Here is a 2,445-nt window from a genome sequence, read left to right as displayed (position 1 = left end):
ACACCCTTACACACCTGTCACACATATACACAGCACACACACATGCACAGACACACATACACTGATACAGACTCAGACACACAGGTTCAAGGACACACACACATGCACACACAAGTACATATGGAGAGAGACATACAAACGCCCTTAAATACCAGTCACTCTGGAACAGCCCAAGTCACACAAAAGCACTGTCCTGTCATCACCCCTCACCGAGTCTCCCCGAGACCACCAGTCACAGGTCCAGGCTGCAGTTCTCTGGGCATGCTCACAGAAACAACACCCAGAACCTTAGTGGCAGATGAGCCCCAGGTCCAGCAGACACAACCCTGTTCCCTCAGGATGGGGGCACCCCAGGTAGGGGACAGCATCTCTCCTGCAGCCCCCTCGGCCACTAGGCCCTGGCCGGTGTCTGTGGCTCGGGCTGTGGGCACCCACTCCCCGGCACTACAGCACCCCCAAGTGGGGAGTCAGTCACATTGGTTCACGTCAGCGCTGTCCAAGCCTGGTCGTGCGCAGTGAGAGGCCCCAGGCTGCTGGGTGGAGGGTGTCAGGGAGCCCTCTCACTCACTCCACACTCACTCACTGGAGTGCACCCATGCCTCCGCAGAGTCTCCTAAGTTGTGCTGTGGCTGTCCGCCATGGAGGCCCTGTGCCTTCTGGAGCTGTGGGCGCTGCCACAGGCCCTGCTGATATTGCCTGGTGGCCTGCAGACCACTTCCCCCAGCTGTGAGGCCAGAGGCCCTGGAGGGACTGGAGTGGGAGCACAGGCCAGAGGTCACAGGTGCAGGGTGGGGCTGTGGGAAACACCAAACAGGAGAAGAAATACGTGAGGTTGTGTCTCAGCCCCGCCCCCCAGGTCACAGTGATCAGATGTGGGGACGGTGCAGGGACAGAGGTGGGAGATCGGGGCCTGAGGTCCCGACTGGGCCGCACTGAGTCACATCCTCCTCGCTGGTGCCGACAGAGTCCGTTTCTGACGCACAGCCACCCGCACGGCCCCCTCCGGTGGGTGGACGGGCAGTGGGGGCGTCCTGGCAGTCATCTTCGTGGGGGGGGCAGAGCACCAGGTCTTTCTTGCGCCGCACCCAGCGCTCCTCTGCATCTTGCTGACTCCCCATCCTCCCGTCTGCAGAACCAGGGGTGGGGGGCTGCCTTGGATACGTGGCTTTGGGGCTACAGAGAGGACAGGGGAGGGCAGGGGGCTGCCTCGGTGTCCCGGCTCGGCTCACATGAGGACGCACTTGCCCTTGATGCGCTCTGTCCTCTTCTGCTTGCTCGAGCGCTTGCCGTCGATGCCCAGGCTCATGCTGCGCCGCGTTTCCAGCGTCAGCAGCTCCTGGAAGAGTTCCGTGACGTTGTAGTTCGTCTTGGCGGAAGTCTCCATGAAGGCGCACTTCCACTCCTGCGCCACGGCCTGGGCCTCCCGCGTGTCCACCTCGCGCTGCGTCTCGTCGCACTTGTTGCCTACCAGCATGACGGGGATGTCGTCCACGCTGCCCTTGATCTGCACGATGAGCTTGTAGATGGGGCCCAGCTCCTCCAGCGACTGCTTGCTGGTCACCGAGAAGACCAGGATGAAGGCGTGGCCTTTGGAGATGGACAAGCGCTGCATGGCGGGGAACTGGTGGCTGCCCGTGGTGTCGGTGATCTGCAGCGTGCACACGCTCTTGTCACAGCTGATCACCTGGCGGTACGTGTCCTCGATGGTGGGGATGTAGGTGTCCCGGAAGGTGCCCTTCACAAAGCGCAGCACCAGCGAGCTCTTGCCCACGCCGCCCGCGCCGAACACCACCACGCGGTAGTCGTTGCTTTGCTCAGGCATCTTCCACGGGCCCTGCGGGGCGCGGGGCTGGGCCAGCTGCTAGAACCCCAGACCGACCCTGCACAGAGAGTGGTGTCAGAGCCCTGGGGGGGCTGGAGGGAGCAGGGAGAGCTGGGGAGGAGGTGGCACTGGTGGGGGCGACAAGGCCCTTTTGCCAGGCACTGCTGACTTGGCACTTCTGCTCTGCCTGGCGCGGGGGCAGGCTCAGAGCCAGCCCCCATTGCTTGCCCTCCCCCAAAAAAGCTGGAGCCTGAGCTCAAATATTCCCAAAGGACTTGAAGCTGGAAGAAGCATAAGGAATGCCAACAGAGCAAAATTCTCCCCTTAACTCCTTCCTGCCGACACTCTCCCCTCTGGGCTGTGTCCCCTCGTCTGTCCCTTGTGGGGTGGCCCTGAGCTCCTAGGGGCCAGGGGACCATCTCTATGAACTAAGCAAGCCATCTGACTGCCTGAGCCTCAGTTTTTGATCTATGCAGTGGGCACCCAGCACCCCACACGCCCAAGGAGAATGGATAAGGTGAAGTTCATTGTTGTTTCCCTAGCCAAAACCAAATGCGCTGGGCAGGTGGCTCTGGATCGGAGACCCCACGAGGGACAGAGCTGAACTGCCCCTCGGGACTTCC

The 2,445-nt window shown here is 61.8% G+C and overlaps 1 protein-coding gene across 1 annotated transcript; it reads right to left on the bottom strand.

The window, feature by feature from the left end:
* Positions 1-1,215: 1,215 nt before the first annotated feature.
* Positions 1,216-1,894, bottom strand: DIRAS1 (DIRAS family, GTP-binding RAS-like 1). The gene has a single exon (XM_006897914.1). It carries the CDS (start codon positions 1,820-1,822, stop codon positions 1,226-1,228), a length of 597 nt encoding a protein of 198 aa, XP_006897976.1. The 5' UTR covers positions 1,823-1,894; the 3' UTR covers positions 1,216-1,225.
* Between the last annotated feature and the right edge of the window lie 551 nt (positions 1,895-2,445).

The sequence above is a fragment of the Elephantulus edwardii genome, unplaced genomic scaffold (genome assembly GCF_000299155.1).
Source record: "Elephantulus edwardii isolate Elephantulus edwardi_28Jun2011 unplaced genomic scaffold, EleEdw1.0 scaffold00217, whole genome shotgun sequence".
Classification (NCBI taxonomy): domain Eukaryota; kingdom Metazoa; phylum Chordata; class Mammalia; order Macroscelidea; family Macroscelididae; genus Elephantulus; species Elephantulus edwardii.
This window is presented reverse-complemented; position numbering and strand designations above follow the sequence as displayed.

Bases quoted from the DNA above. Each gene is read 5' to 3' on its own strand.
- DIRAS1 (XM_006897914.1), bottom strand. From the start codon at position 1,822: ATGCCTGAGCAAAGCAACGACTACCGCGTGGTGGTGTTCGGCGCGGGC.